General features: G+C 45.6%; 1 protein-coding gene across 4 annotated transcripts in view; it reads right to left on the bottom strand.

Moving 5' to 3' along the window:
• The window catches only part of LOC144132396 (AP-5 complex subunit mu-1-like), a 106,703-nt gene that overhangs the window by 18,658 nt on the left and 71,481 nt on the right, over positions 1 to 16,564 (bottom strand). For all 4 annotated transcript variants that reach the window (XM_077664778.1, XM_077664775.1, XM_077664780.1 and 1 more), the window contains one exon: positions 14,830 to 14,948. In XM_077664778.1, coding sequence (XP_077520904.1) covers positions 14,830 to 14,948 — 119 coding nt within the window. The remainder of the gene's footprint in view (positions 1 to 14,829; positions 14,949 to 16,564) is intronic.

Here is a 16,564-nt window from a genome sequence, read left to right on the forward strand (position 1 = left end):
GCTGTGAGAGCACCACATGAGTAAAAAGAACTAGAAAAGTGTACTATAACAGGCCTATCTCTCAAACATGCATATGTTGCAAAACAATAGAACACATTATATACAGTGCTGTGACCTTCAAAACAATTTCTTTTCGAATGTTCAACCTGGATTCAGGCCTGGCTTGTCATGTACGACTCAACTGGTAGAGTTCTCCCATGATCTATTTTACTCTTTTCACCTTGGATTTCAGGTAGACTGCATATTTTTGGATTTCCGGAAAGCTTTTGACACCGTTTCTCATGCATTGCTGTTACATAAATTACCTTGTCTCGGTATACACCCTGCAATAGTAGATTGGATTAGAAATTGTCTGTTTATAGATATTTAGTCTTTATAAATGACATTGTCTAAAATCTAGAATGTAAAGTGAGATTATATGCTGATGATTGTGCCATATACAGGAATATAGAAAATGATTGTGATGTTAGTAGTTTGCAAAATGGGTCTGTTTTGGGACCTTTCTTTAGTCTTTATATAGATGTTTATATAGTCTTTTTAAAGATATTTATTCTTTATAAATGACATTGTCTAAAATCTAGAATGTAAAGTGAGATTATATGCTGATGATTGTGCCATATACAGGAATATAGAAAATGATTGTGATGTTAGTAGTTTGCAAAATGGGTCTGTTTTGGGGCCTTTTTTTAGTCTTTATATAGATGTTTATATAGTCTTTTTATAGATGTTTAGTCTTTATAAATGACATTGTCTAAAATCTAGAATGTAAAGTGAGATTATATGCTGATGATTGTGCCATATACAGGAATATGGAAAATGATTGTGATGTTAGTAGTTTGCAAAATGATTTAAACAAAATTCATGCTTGGTGCACTAAGTAGGGCATGTCTGAACAATGCTTAATGTCAACTTGTGCCATTCACCCGTAAACGCTTTCCTGTGAGATCAGTGAATAAATTGGATGGACTACTTCTTGAAAAGGTCCAACATTACAAATACCACGGGGTCTATTTCTCAGAAAGTTTAACATGGAACAGACACATTGAATACTTAACCTTAAAGTCATCTCGTATGCTAAACTTGCTAGACGTATCAGGCCCCCCAGAAAGTAAGCTTTACATAACAAACGTTCGTCCGGTACTCGAATACACTTGAGTGGTATGGGACCCTCAAAGCTGTAATCTTGTCGAAAACCTTGAACGCATCCAAAACCGTGCTGCAAGATTTGTTTCTGGTAATTATAACTTTCACAGCAGTATTACATTAGTTAAAGGGAACCTTGGTATGATAACACTAGCACACCACCGGTTAACTGTAAAATTAGAACTTTTTTTCCAAATTTACTCTGACCTCACAGGAATAAATAAGAACTTGTACAATTCCCCTCCCCATTTCATCTCCAAACAATGTGATCACGAGCTGAGAGTTCTTGAAATGCACTGTCGTGCTGATGTCTACCGTAATTAATTTTTTCCGCATGCTTCCGCACGGTGCAATAGGCTTCCCAAGAGCATTGGTGAATGCAAAATGTGTTCAGAGTTCCTGTGTTCATTGTCACGCAGTCTGCCATAGATTAATATCTCATTAACTTCATATCTTTTGACTGGCATTGTACTTCAAGCGATAGTGTACCCTTTCCATTTCTGTGTTGTAATTTTGCACCGCGGTACACTGAAGACCGTTCGCCCTCGAGATGACTCATCGATGTTACCTATTTAGTTACTTTCTTGCTTTTACCACCTGTGCTTAGCTGTTTGTTTTTGTCACATGATCATTTTCCTCCCATTGTCACCTCTGCAATAATGCCCTTGTGGTGCTGCAGGTACCTGTATAAATTAATTAAAGTATATTTTAGTAAACGCTTATTTTCATGTTACAATTGCTTGCTGCACCGCACACACGCACACATAGGCGACATAATAGCATTTGCAATAAGGAACGTCTTGCAAAGCACTGCATCGCAAACAACCAGTGGTACAGTCGAGCTACAGACCAGAGGCAGCGGTCAGTCCAGAGCACGCACGAGGGACGGAGCGTTCGGCGCTTCTCGTTGTCTTCTTCGTTAAGCGCCAGCCTCTGAAGATTCCAAATCCGAAGGCCAGTCTTACAATTTCCCCCCGGCCGAAAAGGCGCCATCCTGGCACCCTAGGGCGATGTGACGACGGCGGGGCCATAGCATGGTTTGAGGCGGGTCGTGTGGACAATGGCGCGACCTCGGCAACGATGATCAGGGGACAACATAAGGGGCTCGATGAGGTAATTGATGGGGGATGTCTGCTGAAGAATATGGTGGGGTCCCTGGTACTTGCTAAGAAGTTCGGAGGAAATACTTGGAGCTGAGGAGGGTAGCCAGACCAAAGAGTTTGGAAGGTAAGCGGGAGGGAGTGCAGGGGGATCACGGGTGCTTTTCTGCTGCTGGGCGCGAGAAGTGAATGACCGGGTATGCTGTCGGCATTCTTCGGCTGAGTTGCGGCTTGAGAAAGAGCTGTAAATTCGGGAGCATCACAGGGCAGTAAGGTAGAATGGTGTCCATTGTGCAAGAAGGCTCCAGCGGTTCCCGGTTGATGTGCTGGGAAGAGGACTGTAGAGGTCAATGCTGACACAGCATTCGGCGCTTCTTGTCGTCGTTTTCGTTAAGCGCCAGCCTCTGAAGATTCCAAAGCCGAAAGCCAGTCTTACACAGTCTTCAGTGCCGCAGCCGAGCTGACGTCCACTGCCATGGCACAGCTCCTTGTGTGCTTGTGAAATACTTCTTGAAGATGTCCCTTGTCGCAGCTGCATTACGACTGTAGTTATGGCCCACTGGAGGCTCCAAATCATGCATGGCTGTTGTACCCTCTTCTTCTTGCCGCCACTGACCTTCAGTCACATTGCCGTAACAATCTTTTGTGTCTGCATAATTTGGAGGCATATAAGCTGCATCTTCAGTGAGGAAATTATGCAGGACACATGCTGCCAGTACCACATAATCTGCATTCTCAGGCAGCAGATTAATTACCTGGCGAAAGATTCGGAACCTGGAGGCCATCACCCCGAAGGCGTTTTCAGCACACCTCCTGAAAAGAATTTTGATAAAGCACATTGTATTTGTGATATCGAGAGACGCGTCAAATTATGTCAGCATTTTTGCCACCCGGCTAGTGATGACACCTTTACAATAAATCAACTTATCATTGCAACAAACCTTGCTCGGCTGAGCCGGTAGTTGTATATTCTTTTGTCGTCATCCAGGCCTCTGCCTGGGTAAGGCCGAAGAAAGTCTTGCCGAAGCTGAAAAGCTTCGTCCCCAATGAAGACATGGGGTGCCACCGTTGACGTTTCGGGAAACAATGCTGGTGGCGGAAGGCCAAGAAGGCCACGCTCCAGGGCTTTGCCAAATCTTGATGATCCGAGCGTTCCACCATCGCTTTGCCTTCCATAGGCCCCAACATCAACTAAAATAAACTTCAAGTTGCTGTCAGCGACAGCCATCAGCACTATAGAGTACGTGCCCTGTAATGATGAACAGTTCATATATACAAGATAATAGTGAGATTTTCAAAAAAAATGGGGGGAGGGCAATGTGGACATTACCTTATAGTTGAAGTACAGGCTTCCTGAATTTGGTGGGGCCTGTATTTGGACGTGTTTACCGTCCACGGCACCTACGCAATTGGGGAAATTCCATCTCTCAAAAAATCCCTTGGCGACCTGCTGCCAGTCAGCGGTAGTTGGCACCTGTGCTGGCAATGAGACACAGGAAAGCATTTCTGGTGTAAAAAGACCAGCAGTGCAAACTAAAAACAGGTATGCGAGAGAAGCACCCGTCTTGCACTTCAACATCTCGGAACCAACATGGTCGGCAACATACACTTCGATAAATTTTTAGTGTTTCAAGCAACTGATCACGTGCTGTTTTCTTTCTTGGGGAAGGGAGGAGGGTGGCATGTGAGCTGTAGGACTAGTTTACTAATCATGAGATTCAAACTTGCGCATGTGGATGGGAAGACTTAACGGGCTTGCAATTGCTTTTGTAGCATAACTGTTGGGTTTGTATTTAAAGAGACGAGGGGGGGGGCTTCTGGACATGTTACATCTGGACATTCCTGACATGTGCTTCTCCCTTTCATCTCATTGTTTCATTACCTCATTTTCATTATCGTTATCATTTAAAATGTGTAAATAGAGCAGACAGCGCCTGTTTCACATCATTCGTTGCTGAGCTGTTCCTGAAAACAAAGGTCTTATATACAGCACTGAATTTTTAAAAAATAATCTTTGTTTATTATGCATTAGAACATTTGGTGCCTTTCCATTATGTACGTTTCCTGCTCGGTGATGTGAAGCAAAAAACAGGAAAACGATTAAAGCGAATTCCGTAATATAATACCGCCTGGAGCTCACTGGCCTGTGCTGTGAGTCTGCTCTCCGTCACTGGTGCACCTGCACAAGCAGCGTGCTCTGAAGCCAATATTTAGCTCATTTACCGGAACAAATTAGGAAGCAGCACATTTACGTTCTTTTGCTGCCGACAACGCACCTTAAGGAAAATGGGCTGGAGAACTTGCCACAGCACCTTGCACGTCTCGCGGATAATATTACTCGCTGTGGAAACGCCCACTCTGAAGGCCATGGCGACGTCCTGAATTTGCATCCCGGATGCCATGTACCTAGAAAAAAATGGAGAACTGTCAGCTAGGTGTACTGGTGTCAGCGATCGTCAGTAAATGTGGGCGCACTCCCTAGTACCTCAGAGTCATCGCAAGTCTTGTTCGTGACGGTATGGGTTCGCGCACAACGAAGAGCTTGGTGAGCGGCCCTTCGACTAAGGAATGCAGCTCCTCAAACTTTTCAGAAGACATCCTGTAGTACTTCTGAAAGTACTCCGTGTCCCCGTTCATGAGCAGCGGCATCTGTAGGAAAATATTGCAGTGTAAAGAACCAGCACACAATAACTCTTCCTATGCGAACAAACTCACCGCGGTGTAGAACTCGGATTCCTGCTTCCGATTCTCCCATATGGGTCTCACCCACCAGCGCCGCGGAGACGGGAGTTCGAGCAAAGCCTTCTTCTTTTTTAAAAGGCAGTACTCCTCGAGCAACAGAAGATTAAGTAAAGAGTCATCATATGGCGCGCATACATCCATTTCAGCTGTGAGCTCAGTCATCTCATCCGACTCGCGAGCGGCCATTTTTGGAAAGTATCTCGCGAGTTTGTACACCGCAGGTACGAACTTTTGTTTAAAAAATAAATTTTATAAAGTGCTTTTTAATGCTCAAAACGCAATAATTATATTTCATTAAATAAACTGTGAAAAGAATTTACAAAATAATGTTTACATAGCACGCTTTTATTGTTTGCAGGCCACCAAAACCGGTTGAAGGCGCATATCTTTTGCCAGCAACATTGGTTTTCGCAGCGGTGGGAAACGCTCCGCGGCGATGCATGTGAAACGAAAGCTTGCGAACCGCTTCGCAGCGCCGCGCCGCTGTTCGCTCTGTTCGCAAGTTCGCTTGCATGTGAACCGCCCTTAAGGTGCGAAACAGCGGAACGTCGCACTTGAATTTTATCAACCGTCGGACGAACCCGCTCAAGAACGAGGGAGAAATCTGTCGTCACAGTGCATACTCTCGGATGGATGGATGGATGGATACGGCTGAACCCTTTACATCGGGCGGTGGCTCAAGCCACCTAGCCATGTCTTGTGAAATTTTACTCCTGTCTTGCTTTTAGCCACCAATCAGATAACCTTCGCTTGGTTACTTCTAACCTCTTAAAATCCACTTTCCCTTCACTATCCCCAAACCCCAATGCCTTGGGTAAGTCAGCCCCGCTGCCTTCCACTGTAGGGTGAAGCCCTTTACAGAAAAGTATCAAGTGTTCAGCCGTTTCCTCCTCCTCTCCGCACGCAATGCACAAAGTGTCTATCTCCTGGTACCTGACTCTATACGTCTTAGTCCGCAAAACTCCAGTCCTGGCCTCAAACAACAAATAACTTCCCCTACAATTATCATAGATATTTTCTTTGACAATTTCCTGTTTAAAGGTCCGGTATGTTTCCAGTGCCGATTTCGTCAGCATCCCTGTTTTCCACAAAGCTCTCTCTGTTCCTTTAACCTTTTTCTTAACTGATAAATGCTGATTTGCCCCCTTACTGCTGTCCACATATTTGCTTGTCAATTTTCTAGTTCGCTTTCTCCATTTCGTGTCAACATTCTTTATATACAGGTATCTGAAAACTTTCCTAGCCCACCGCTTTTCCTCCATCCTTCTCAGTCGTTCCTCAAATGCTATCTCACTGCTAGCCTCTCTGCTCTCGAAAGACGCCCATCCCATATCCCCCTGTACCCCCTGATTTGGTGTATTGCCATGTGCTCCCAAAGCTAACCTCCCTACTCCCCGTTGCCTAATTTCCAGCCTTGCTTGAACATCTGGCCTCATACACAGGACCGCATTCCCGAAGGTCAGGCTAGGGACCATCACCCCTTTCCAGATCCCTCTTACCACCTCATACCTATTGTAATTCCACAGTGCCCTATTTTTCATGACAGCTGCATTCCTACTAGCTTTATTCATTACATATTTTTCATTCTCTGTCAGATACTCAACACTGCTATTTATCCACACCCCAAGATACTTGTACTCATTCACTACTTTTAGCACGAACTCCTGTATTCTATGCTCGCCGCCCTCTTCATTAAATGTCATGACTGCAGATTTTTCCTTACTATACTTGAAGCCTAATCTATCTCCCTCTGTACTGCATATGTCTAACAACTTCTGCAGGTCTTCCTTGTTGTCAGCCATTATCACTATATCGTCCGCGTATATTAGTCCCGGTAATGTCTGTTTAATCAATTCCCCTTGCTTGAAAAAAGATAGGTTGAAGCCTAGTCCGCTCCCCTCTAGCTTGGCTTCCAAACCTTGCAGGTACAACATGAACAACAAAGGGGACAGAGGACATCCTTGTCTAAGCCCCCGCTGTATCTCTACAGGCCCTGATACATTTTTTTCCCAATTTATGAGCACTCTGTTACCTCTATATATATCTTTTAAAAGATTAATTACTCCATTTTCCACATCCAATGTGCCCAATATGTCCCACAAATGCTCCTGAGTAACGTTGTCATAGGCTCCCCTAATATCCAGAAATGCCAGCAATAAGGGCCTATGTTCCTTTTCCGCAATTTCTATACACTGTGTCAATGAAAATAGATTGTCCTCCAACCTCCTTTGTTTCCGGAACCCATTCTGTAGTTCCCCTAACACCCCCTCGTTCTCCACCCAAGCCTGCAGTCTATCCTTTATAATTTGCATCACCACCCTGTAAACCACAGATGTCACTGTTATGGGGCGATAGTTACTTACGTCTGCTTTGTCCCCCTTTCCCTTATATATCATGTTCATTCTACTTAATCGCCATTCATCGGGGACTTTCTCATCCAATATCATTTTGTTCACTACCTGTATTAATGTTTGCTTGGATTTTGGTCCTAACTTCTTTATCAACATAATCGGGATACCATCTGGTCCTGTTGATGTGCCACTAGGAACCTTCTTCTCTGCCCTTTCCCACTCTCCTTGCTCAAGTGAAGCTATTGCTGTAACCGGTCTATCCTCCTTCGATAAACTATGTACCACGTGCTTTGCTGAAAATTTTTCCGTCATCCTTGTTCCTATGTGTTTTATTGCTTCATCCCCTTCTAGTCGAATACCCTCATCTGTAACAATAAACCTTTGTTCTAGCCTAGTTTTATTACTCATTGCATTTAGATGTTTCCAGAATTTTTGGGCTGCTTTTCTATCCTTTTTATTTACTTTTGACATCCATTGGGCACCCTTTCTTCTAATTTTCTCATTAATCAAATAGGATGCGTCCCTTCTACACTTTATGAAGGTATCCCATTTTCTGTCTACTTCGGGTTTTGGTTCCCCCCTCTTCTTGGAATATGTGTTCTCTGGATGCTTCCTTGCGCTTTTCTATTGCTCTCTTGACCTCCTCATCCCACCAACTCTTGGGTTTGCATCTTTTCCCTTTTAGCTTTACTCGCACCTTAGCTAGCTCTAGCTCCAGTAATCGAGTTAATTTGGTATAAGTCCATTCTGTTTCACTATCCTCAAAAATTACTTTCTCGATTCTTTTGGCTGCTACTTCCAATTGCTTTTCTGAGTAAAAATTTCCCCTGATTGTTCATCTTGCTTCAGTCCTACATTGCTTTTTCTTCTGAAGCTCAACTTGATACGCTTGTGGTCACTACCTAGACTTCTGGAACCATCTTCATCTATGCTCACTACCCCTAATCTGTTATACATCCTCTGACATTAGTGCATAATCAATCGTCGAGTGCAGACTCCCCGCCTCCCATGTTATGAGCCCTTCACACTTCTCGGTGCTGTTGCATACAACTAAATCATGCCTGTCACACATGTCCTGCAGCATGCTTCCTGTCGAATCCGTGTACCCATCCAGGTCTTCTATGTGTGCATTCATGTCACCTAATATAATTATCTCGCCCTGTCCTCCTAGCTCATCAATGTCGCTTGCAATACATTCTAACATTTTCCTGTTTTCCTCTCTGGCATTGACCCCTGTCCACAGGTATACAAAGCCAAGGAGTGTTAGCTTGCCTGCCACTGTTCCTTTTAGCCATAAATGTTCCCTGCATCCCAGTCTAACCCTTTGAAAATTCATACTTTTATGAATGAATGCCCCAATTCCACCTCCCTTTCTGCTGCCCTCTGTTCTATTGCAATATTCCCATGCGTAGTCTGGGTTACAGGGTGGTTGCTCCATGTCTCTAAGATGTGTTTCCGCTAAACCATATACCATTAATTCCTCCTGTCTTAACTGTTCTTCTATTTCCTCCCATTTCAGTCTATTCCTGCCACCTTGCATGTTAATGAAACCTATATCTGAATTAACTTGGCCCTGGCGCTTGCATCTCTTTCTTCCACTATGGTTCCATTGTCCGTTTGATCTTAATTCTTCCTTCTCTACACTGGTTCCTTCAGAGCTCTGGGTCCCCCCAAAAAAAGCTGTTGCCTGGCGACCTATCCTACTACCCACCTTCTTGCCAGTGGCTCCACCGTAGTGGATGCCATCCTGTGCAAAAGGGTGGGGCCTAACCTCGTACACTTCCCTGTTCACCTCCATCACCTCGTATCTTAGTCGTCGACTCAAAAGCCTAATTACCCGATTAGTCTCCACTACCCTCCTTTCCGTTTCGCGAGCCTGCCTCTGGACCTCTGGGATAGTGCATATAGTCACATGCACACTCTCAGAGGCCTCTCTAAGCCTACGCATCCCCACCTCCAACTGCGTCTCAAGATTCTGGCTCCTCCCCTGCAGTACATCATTGAGACCAGCATGGATGACCACAAGGTGTTCGCCATCCATGCTGCCCACCACCACCTCCCGGGCTCTGGCCATTGCATCCACCATGCACTTTCCCGACTGAGCCTCCACCTGCACCCGCCTGTCTGCCTTCACTGCCGTCAGAACGCCTCCCTCAACCCTTGCTACATTCGAGTCCCCGACCACCAGAACTCTCCTGCGCCCCAAACGTTCGCTTCCTAATTCCATCTGTTGGCCTCCGGATCGCTCTAGCTGCCTCTCCTGCCGCTGTACGCTATTGTCACGAGTTTCCATGCCCGCTTTAACCTTTTTCATTTCGTTCTCATTTTTCTCACTCAATGCAAGCTGCACTACAGCACTGTACGATCGACGAGCCTCGTCCCCCACCTGACACTTCTCCGAACTGGGGTGCCCAGCCGGCCGCGACCTGAGCGCTTCAACCTGTTTTTCTAGCTGGGTCCGCTTTTCCCGCTCTTCTTTAATCTCGCCCACCATTCGCTTCAACAGGGCGGCATTATTCTCCTCCTTTTTAATCAAATCGGCGACCTGAGCTTCCAGCTTAATCCGTGCCTCTCGTTCGACCTGCCGGTCCGCATTAAGTGCATTAAACCCAGCTTCCCATTCCCCTTTTAACGCATGAACGGCGTCCCCAAACCGCTTGCACATCTTACACACGAAGCTAGCCTCATCCGCCTCGGCTAAACTCCCGAACCCAGTCTCATCTAAGTAACACCAACGGTCGCACTCCTGGCACTGTACTAACTCCCCGTCCTCGTCCTCCTTAACTTTCCTAGCTTGCCGACCCATCGTCCGGCCGACTACGCCTTGTGAAAGCCCGCCAAAATTCCTATGCCGATAGCCCTCGACCCTGCGCAACGTAAAAACCCGCTAAAAATTATTCTCACACACCTCCGCTGGCCTCCCTACCCTTAACTCGGTCTAAAACTACCGCCCGACAGCATATATACAAGTGTAAATACCAAAAACACTTAGCTTCGGACGTAGTCGCTGCAGCTCCCAGCCACGTGGATGGATGGATGGATACGGCTGAACCCTTTACATCGGGCGGTGGTTCAAGCCACCTAGCCATGTCTTGTGAAATTTTACTCCTGTCTTGCTTTTAGCCACCAATCAGATAACCTTCGCTTGGTTACTTCTAACCTCTTAAAATCCACTTTCCCTTCACTATCCCTAAACCCCAATGCCTTGGGTAAGTCAGCCCCGCTGCCTTCAACTGTAGGGTGAAGCCCTTTACAGAAAAGTATCAAGTGTTCAGCCGTTTCCTCCTCCTCTCCGCACGCAATGCACAAAGTGTCTATCTCCTGGTACCTGACTCTATACGTCTTAGTCCGCAAAACTCCAGTCCTGGCCTCAAACAGCAAAGAACTTCCCCTACAATTATCATAGATATTTTCTTTGACAATTTCCTGTTTAAAGGTCCGGTATGCTTCCAGTGCCGATTTCGTCAGCATCCCTGTTTTCCACAACGCTCTCTCTGTTCCTTTAACCTTTTTCTTAACCGATAAATGCTGATTTGCCCCCTTACTGCTGTCCAGATATTTGCTTGTCAATTTTTTAGTTCGCTTTCTCCATTTCGTGTCAACATTCTTTATATACAGGTATCTGAAAACTTTCCTAGCCCACCGCTTTTCCTCCATCCTTCTCAATCGTTCCTCAAATGCTATCTTACTGCTAGCCTCTCTGCTCTCGAAAGACGCCCATCCCATATCCCCCTGTACCCCCTGATTTGGTGTATTGCCATGTGCTCCCAAAGCTAACCTCCCTACTCCCCGTTGCCTAATTTCCAGCCTTCCTTGAACATCTGGCCTCATACACAGGACCGCACTCCCGAAGGTCAGGCTAGGGACCATCACCCCTTTCCAGATCCCTCTTACCACCTCATACCTATTGTAATTCCACAGTGCCCTATTTTTCATGACAGCTGCATTCCTACTAGCTTTATTCATTACATATTTTTCATGCTCTGTCAGATACTCAACACTGTTATTTATCCACACCCCAAGATACTTGTACTCATTCACTACTTTTAGCACGAACTCCTGTATTCTATGCTCGCCGCCCTCTTCATTAAATATCATGACTGCAGATTTTTCCTTACTATACTTGAAGCCTAATCTATCTCCCGCTGTACTGCATATGTCTAACAACTTGTGCAGGTCTTCCTTGTTGTCAGCCATTATCACTATATCGTCCGCGTATATTAGTCCTGGTAATGTCTGTTTAATCAATTCCCCTTGCTTGAAAAAAGATAGGTTGAAGCCTAGTCCACTCCCCTCTAGCTTGGCTTCCAAACCTTGCAGGTACAACATGAACAACAAAGGGGACAGAGGACATCCTTGTCTAAGCCCCCGCTGTATCTCTACAGGCCCTGATACATTTTTTTCCCATTTTATGAGCACTCTGTTACCTCTATATATATCTTTTAAAAGATTAATTACTCCATTTTCCACATCCAATGTGCCCAATATGTCCCACAAATGCTCCTGAGTAACGTTGTCATAGGCTCCCCTAATATCCAGAAATGCTAGCAATAAGGGCCTATGTTCCTTTTCCGCAATTTCTATACACTGTGTCAATGAAAGTAGATTGTCCTCCAACCTCCTTTGTTTCTGGAACCCATTCTGTAGTTCCCCTAACACCCCCTCGTTCTCCACCCAAGCCTGCAGTCTATCCTTTATAATTTGCATCACCACCCTGTAAACCACAGATGTCACTGTTATGGGGCGATAGTTACTTACGTCTGCTTTGTCCCCCTTTCCCTTATATATCATGTTCATTCTACTTAATCGCCATTCATCGGGGACTTTCTCATCCACTATCATTTTGTTCACTACCTGTATTAATGTTTGCTTGGATTTTGGTCCTAACTTCTTTATCAACATAATCGGGATACCATCTGGTCCTGTTGATGTGCCACTAGGAACCTTCTTCTCTGCCCTTTCCCACTCTCCTTGCTCAAGTGAAGCTATTGCTGTAACCGGTCTATCCTCCTTCGATAAACTATGTACCACGTGCTTTGCTGAAAATTTTTCCGTCATCCTTGTTCCTATGTGTTTTATTGCTTCATCCCCTTCTAGTCGAATACCCTCATCTGTAACAATAAACCTTTGTTCTAGCCTAGTTTTATTACTCATTGCATTTAGATGTTTCCAGAATTTTTGGGCTGCTTTTCTATCCTTTTTATTTACTTTTGACATCCATTGGGCACCCTTTCTTCTAATTTTCTTATTAATCAAATAGGATGCGTCCCTTCTACACTTTATGACGGTATCCCATTTTCTGTCTACTTCGGGTTTTGGTTCCCCCCTCTTCTTGGAATATCTGTGTTCCCTGGATGCTTCCTTGTGCTTTTCTATTGCCCTCTTGACCTCCTCATCCCACCAACTCTTGGGTTTGCATCTTTTCCCTTTTAGCTTTACTCGCACCTTAGCTAGCTCTAGCTCCAGTAATCGAGTTAATTTGGTATAAGTCCATTCTGTTTCACTATCCTCAAAAATTACTTTCTCGATTATTTTGGCTGCTACTTCCAATTGCTTTTCTGAGTAAAAATTTCCCCCTGATTGTTCATCTTGCTTCAGTCCTACATTGCTTTTTCCTCTGAAGCTCAACTTGATACGCTTGTGGTCACTACTTAGACTTCTGGAACCATCTTCATCTATGCTCATTACCCCTAATCTGTTATACATCCTCTGTGACATTAGTGCATAATCTATCGTCGAGTGCAGACTTCCCGCCTCCCATGTTATGAGCCCTTCACACTTCTCGGTGCTGTTGCATACAACTAAATCATGCCTGTCACACATGTCCTGCAGCATGCTTCCTGTCGAATCCGTGTACCCATCCAGGTCTTCTATGTGTGCATTCATGTCACCTAATATAATTATCTCGCCCTGTCCTCCTAGCTCATCAATGTCGCTTGCAATACATTCTAACATTTTCCTGTTTTCCTCTTTGGCATTGACCCCTGTCCACAGGTATACAAAGCCAAGGAGTGTTAGCTTGCCTGCCACTGTTCCTTTTAGCCATAAATGTTCCCTGCATCCCAGTCTAACCCTTTGAAAATTCATACTTTTATGAATGAATGCCGTCGACCGGAGCCGTGGGCCGCGTATTTTTGACCGCGCCTGTACCTGCGGAGGAGGTCCAGAGCCGCGACGGCTTCTCCAAAGCTCGGGTCCGCCAACTCCCCGGAATCATGCGGCTCGTGCTCCTCGTCGTCACCACAGTCTGAGGCTTCACTCGCGACCGAGTCTGCAACGATCTCGGCGATACTCTGACACTCGGACGTCACGACAGCAGTATCGACAGCGACGCTGTTAAGCGTCGAGGGTGGCAGACCAAGATCCTTGGCGATGTCGACTCTTTTCCGCGCTGGCTGCCTGTCGACTGCGTTGAGAACATCCAGCTTTTCCTCGAGGGAAAGCACCTTGCACTTGCGCGACGCCATCAAAGGACGACAAATCGCTCGCGGTGTTAGCAAGGCCCGACGAGGCGTAGGCAGCGTAGGTGTTGACGGGAGGACACGGACGACTCGGATGGGTAGAACAGCACAAATAAGAAAGACTGGATTAGCGAGGCCTGACGAGGCGTAGGCAGCGTAGCTGTTGACGGAAGGGCACGGACGACTCGGATGGGTTGAACCGCACAAACAAGAAAGACTCGATTGCTGCGGGCCCGCAGGTTTTACTCGCTTCGTCTGACGAGGCAGTAGCCATCTAGTGGCAATCTCTCCAACTCGCGTGCGGCTTTTTACGGCCTCCGAGATTACCCATGCGCGTGCAATGGGGTGATCTCGAAGGCCATGGTCTTGTAGCCAATTCCGTAGCCAAGCCTGGCCAAGACTCGTCAAAATGGCGGTTGACGGGCGTTGCCCGGCCAGGTTCGGGGTGCCAGGTTGCAACGTATCATGCGGGAACGTTTTCACAGCTACAACGTAACAGCGGGGTACCCAATACATTGGATCCTATGGGAGCTATGCCGGGACCGGACGAAAACGACGTAACAGCCGGGAAAAAGCAGTGAGGAACGTAACAGCGGGGTTCTACTATAATTCAAAGTTTCTACGAACGCCCGGAAGGCATAGATAGAGTTCCCACGGTAAAAAGACGAGTTCAGATTCCTCTTTAGTGCACCTTAAGTTACTATGGTATGACGATGTTGGCACAAGGGCACCTTGGCCAATGAGTGCCATGGCACAAGGTAGTCTCCGTCTACTCAAGAAGGAGTCAAAGGTCCACATTCAATTATTCACAGATAACATTCAAGCTTTGAACAATTTTGAACTAAATGAAATGTGTGCCGTAGAGTATCTTCACATTAGCGGTTGGGACTTCATGACCATCAGGAGCTTTTGAGCTCCAACACATCGGCAGGGCAGTGTCTCACAGAGGCATCTTCCCACTTCACCGAGCAGGCTACCACCAAAAAATTAAATCGCCACATACATCCCCAGGTAAGCAGCCAGTGCGCTGACCTGTGCATAGGACGTCAGGCCCGCGTAGAGGGCAGACGCATTTGTGTCAGAGGGTCTCTCCTCGAAGTGCACCGTGCCTGTCAGCGAAACTTCCTGGGAAGAGGCTGGAAACTTCTGGCCTGAAAGAGACAACCAAGCATAAGGGAGCACTACAGGTGAACCCTTTGTGCAGCAGCAAAAGGACACGGGGACACGGTGTCCCACTTGCTTCAACTGCTGGCAAATGAAAATCGAGACATCTATGTACCATATTTTTGCATGTGCAATACTATTGGCCTATCAAACAAGCCATTCAGCATGTTTTTATATTTTACTGATCGGCCTCTTAGGTGTTTTGTGTGTTTTGACAAGTGCGTGGGTACAGTTCAGTGAGACACTTATTGGCATAAAAATAAAATTTTGAAAAATTGTGGAGCCTTTGAGCCTTTTCCATCAGTCGACTGCCTCAGAATACTTCTTGAAGCAATCTTCAATTATTAAGCAGATTGTGTTTTACGTTCAAAAGACTGAGGCAAGCATACATACCAAATTTGAGGCCTTTTAACAAAGTCATTGACACAAATGTGTACCCTTTTTTTTTCTACAGAAACAGTAGTCAAAACAGCTTCAAAGTGATGTCGTCTTCACAGATGTTGGCCAAAACAGATGCCGCCAGTTTTGCCAACATCTTTCTGAGCAGTGTTGATAGGGCTATGGAAAAGGCATTGGATGATTTAGTAGTTCGGATTTTTCGGTTCGTCGACGGCTACTTGGTGTACTCGACCAGGCAGCCTGCCTAGAAATCTGGTCGAAGTTTTAAAGTTTTTTAATGAATTTGGATGTGGGCTGAAATTTACAACTGAGGTACCCAGCAACAAAAAACTGCAGTTTCTGGATTTGGCTTTGTTTTGTGAAGATAAACACGTGTGCTGGTGTTATCGTCTGAGATCTATCAAACCCTTGCTAAACTTCCAGTCTAGTAATTCTACGCTTATGAAAGAGGGCACTATTGTTTCATGTTTGCAATGAGCTCTCAGGAACTCTTGCCATGAAAGGACGGGGGAGAGGATTTTGGCGCAAGCAAGCAGGTTGTGTGCGGACGGCTACCCTACTCAGTTTATTTCGAGGGCAGCAGAGAAACTGCTTCGACAGCTCAAGAATGGGGTTCAATCAAAAAAGGCTGGAAATGGTTCCGTACGCATATTGCATTTCTCATAGGCTGAAGAAGGTCGCAGGTAGATACAACACTTATGTTGCGTCTTCTGCTCCTAGGAAACTGAGCACAATGTGTAAACAGGTCATAGAGAGGCAAGATGGAAAGAGGGATGCTTGTCAGGTGCGCCATGTATCGCCAACTATTCCTTGCGAGGTAGGGGCAGTTTATCGGGTCCCCTTCTCATGCGGCACCATGGAGGTGTGGTAATAAGTGACTTATAGAACACGAAAACACAACGAAAAAGGATACCCTATCACACATAGCCGTCCAGGACAGCAAAAGGTGAACCTGATGCTCAGTCCACATTTCAATGCAAGAAGTGTAAATGCGTCCAAAGTTGCAAGAACACGGAGATCCTGCTCCGCCACAGCGATAAGGTAGCACGCGAGGTAATGGAGGCCTTCTGCATTCACCACAAGGGCACAATGTGTATCAGAAGCCCTTCTGTTACAATGCCTGAATGGGAATTGGGATATCTGTCCTTCCACGTATCTTTTAGATAACTTTCTGCTTGTGAATAGTTTCTTCTGAAGCTTATAT

Source organism: Amblyomma americanum, chromosome 5 (assembly GCF_052857255.1).
Source record: "Amblyomma americanum isolate KBUSLIRL-KWMA chromosome 5, ASM5285725v1, whole genome shotgun sequence".
In the NCBI taxonomy this organism is placed as follows: Eukaryota; Metazoa; Arthropoda; class Arachnida; order Ixodida; family Ixodidae; genus Amblyomma; species Amblyomma americanum.